General features: G+C 56.2%; 1 protein-coding gene across 1 annotated transcript in view; it reads left to right on the plus strand.

Moving 5' to 3' along the window:
* Positions 1 to 1,020: 1,020 nt before the first annotated feature.
* The window catches only part of LOC123508554 (dystrobrevin beta-like), a 46,249-nt gene continuing 44,769 nt past the window's right edge, over positions 1,021 to 2,500 (plus strand). The window contains 1 exon segment of the mRNA XM_045262297.1: positions 1,021 to 1,832. Coding sequence (XP_045118232.1) covers positions 1,637 to 1,832 — 196 coding nt within the window. The 5' untranslated portion in view covers positions 1,021 to 1,636.

A 2,500-nucleotide genomic window follows, 5' to 3' on the forward strand; every position in this document is an offset into this window, starting at 1 on the left:
AGTCAACACACACACACACACACACACTCTCTCTCTCTCTCTCTCTCTCTCTCTCTCTCTCTCTCTCTCTCTCTCTCTCTCTCTCTCTCTCTCTCTCTCTCTCTCTCTCTCTCTCTCTCTCTCTCTCTCTCTCTCGCTCATTGTAATAAGACACCTGGACCTGATCTTAAAGAGAGAGAGAGAAAGAGAGAGAGAGAGAGAGAGAGAGAGAGAGGGGGAAGGGGGGCAGGCTATCCCAAGGCAGAATAGCTGGTTGTCTTAACATTTACACAGGAGAGTGCGTATACAGGACTGAGAGAAAAGGAGAGGAGAGGGAAGAAGGGAGAAGAAAAGAAAATACTGGGATTCCGTGAGAGAGAGAGAGAGAGAGAGAGAGAGAGAGAGAGAGAGAGAGAGAGAGAGAGAGTAGTACATTGTGTTCATGCAGATCAAGGATTAGAGGAACAGTGTAAGAGGAATGACAAATGAAGAAGAATATGATTTAGCAGAAGAATGAAAGGAGGAGGATGAGGACAAGGAGAAAGTTGATGGGAGTGATAGCAGGATTACGAGACAGAAGGGACGTGCAGCTTTACGAATGGACGGCGATCTGTCTAGCTCTATTACGTACTGAGAGAGAGAGAGAGAGAGAGAGAGAGAGAGAGAGAGATGGGTGTGTTCACGAGCATAAACATTGAAGCTGACAAGAGAGAGAGAGAGAGAGAGAGAGAGAGAGAGAGAGAGAGAGAAGAGAGACGAAGATGAGGGAGATGTGGTAATGTTGATAGGGGGGGGAGACGAGGAGGAAGGGATGAAAGATCCTTGCCTTTCAGTGACCCTTCCCTCCTCCCCTGGTCCCCTTCCCATCTGCCCCGCCCCACACCTGGCCGACGCAGCAGGTGTGGCGGGGGATAATGGAGCGGCGAGAGCATTTTTCGCTGATGCAGGTGTGGCTTTGTGGTGTGGAGTCACGTGGCGCGGCGAGTGGAGGCGGGACGCGATGGGTTGTGGATAGCGCACGGCTGCCTCGCGGGCCTCCACTCAGGCGGAGGAGTTTGCGCACCACCTGGCGGCACGAGGTGGTAGTGGTGGTGGTGGTGGTGGCGGCAGGCAGGTAGGAAGGTAGGCAGGAAGAGGGCCCGACCAGTTGGCCGGACGTGACCAGTCGATAGTGCCGCCCTGCCCGCTGGCGCTGCTCCTCTCCTCCTCCTCTTACTCCACCACCAACGTCGCCGCCGCTTCCTCCCGGGCAGCCTCGCGCCAGACGCTCACTGGTCGCGAGGGTGCCGCCCCGGGCCAGCGCGCGTCCCACCCTCTTGCTCGGGGAGGTCGCCAAGGTGCGGGCGATTAGCGGCAGGTGGCTGCAGTTAGCTCGACCCCCGCGTGAGTCACTCGGCCACTTTCCCAGCACACGCCCCCATGCCGCTGGAGGGGAGGCGCAGCGGAGAGGAGGACCCTGAGTGGTGCGAGGCGGAACGTGTCAGTGTGTGTTGGTGTCACTGGCTAGTGTGACGCGGGAGCCAGCACCACCCAGCACCAGTCCCGCTAGCACCGACTCCCCTGAGCGGCAGCACACAGGTGGCGAGAGGGCGGGCCACGCGGGACAGGTGACATGGTGATCGCTTGGAGTCCCCAGCGGTGGCAGGACCAGTGACCAATGTTCCGGCTCTCCACCGAGCAGCACCACCCCGGCAAGCCTGTGATCATCCACCCGCACAAAATGTTCAGTAGCCGACGCAAGAGTCTCCCCGACCCCTCCAGCCTCACCAAGTCCTCCTCCTCCTCCTCCTCCTCAGGATTCACCTCCTCCAGGACCACCAAGCGAAGGGCCTCCAATGGCTTCCTTAACCCAGGTACTCCCCACCCAACCCCATCCCACCACCCCCCCCCCTTCCACCCGACACCCCAACTCGTCCCCCACACTCCACTATCACACTTGACCTGCAATCCCTGAGTCATGACCTACACTCACCCACCCTCCCACACACACACACACACACACACACACACACACACACACACACACACACACACACACACACACACACACACACTGGTCCGCCTCCCTCCCACTCTGGTATTCTCGCCGCGTGGTCGCCTCCCACTCACATGTTATCCCGACGTACATGTTCCTCTCCCACTCACAATGTTCCTCCCCACGCGTCCCCCTCCCTTGTAAATGTCTCTATTCCACTTATCTTTCCATTATCTTCCTCATCACCTCCCCCTTCTCCTCCTCCTCCTGTTCCTCTTCCTCTATCTCTTCCTTCTCTATCCCCCTCTCTCTCTCTCTCCCCTCTCACCCGTACCTCTTCCAATCAGATGTGCATTTCATTCCTCTTCTCCTCGCTCCCTTCTCTCACCCTCTCCCTTCTCTCCATCCCTTTTCTCTCCCCTCCCCTTTCACTCCAACCTTCTCGATTTTCTTTTCTTTCCGTCTTTCTTTCGTCTTTATTTCTTTTCTTTATTTTCGTCTTTGTTAATTCTTATAAATTAGTGAAGTTGTTTTTTTTATTTTCCT

This window comes from Portunus trituberculatus, chromosome 25, assembly GCF_017591435.1.
Source record: "Portunus trituberculatus isolate SZX2019 chromosome 25, ASM1759143v1, whole genome shotgun sequence".
NCBI classification, from domain to species: Eukaryota; Metazoa; Arthropoda; class Malacostraca; order Decapoda; family Portunidae; genus Portunus; species Portunus trituberculatus.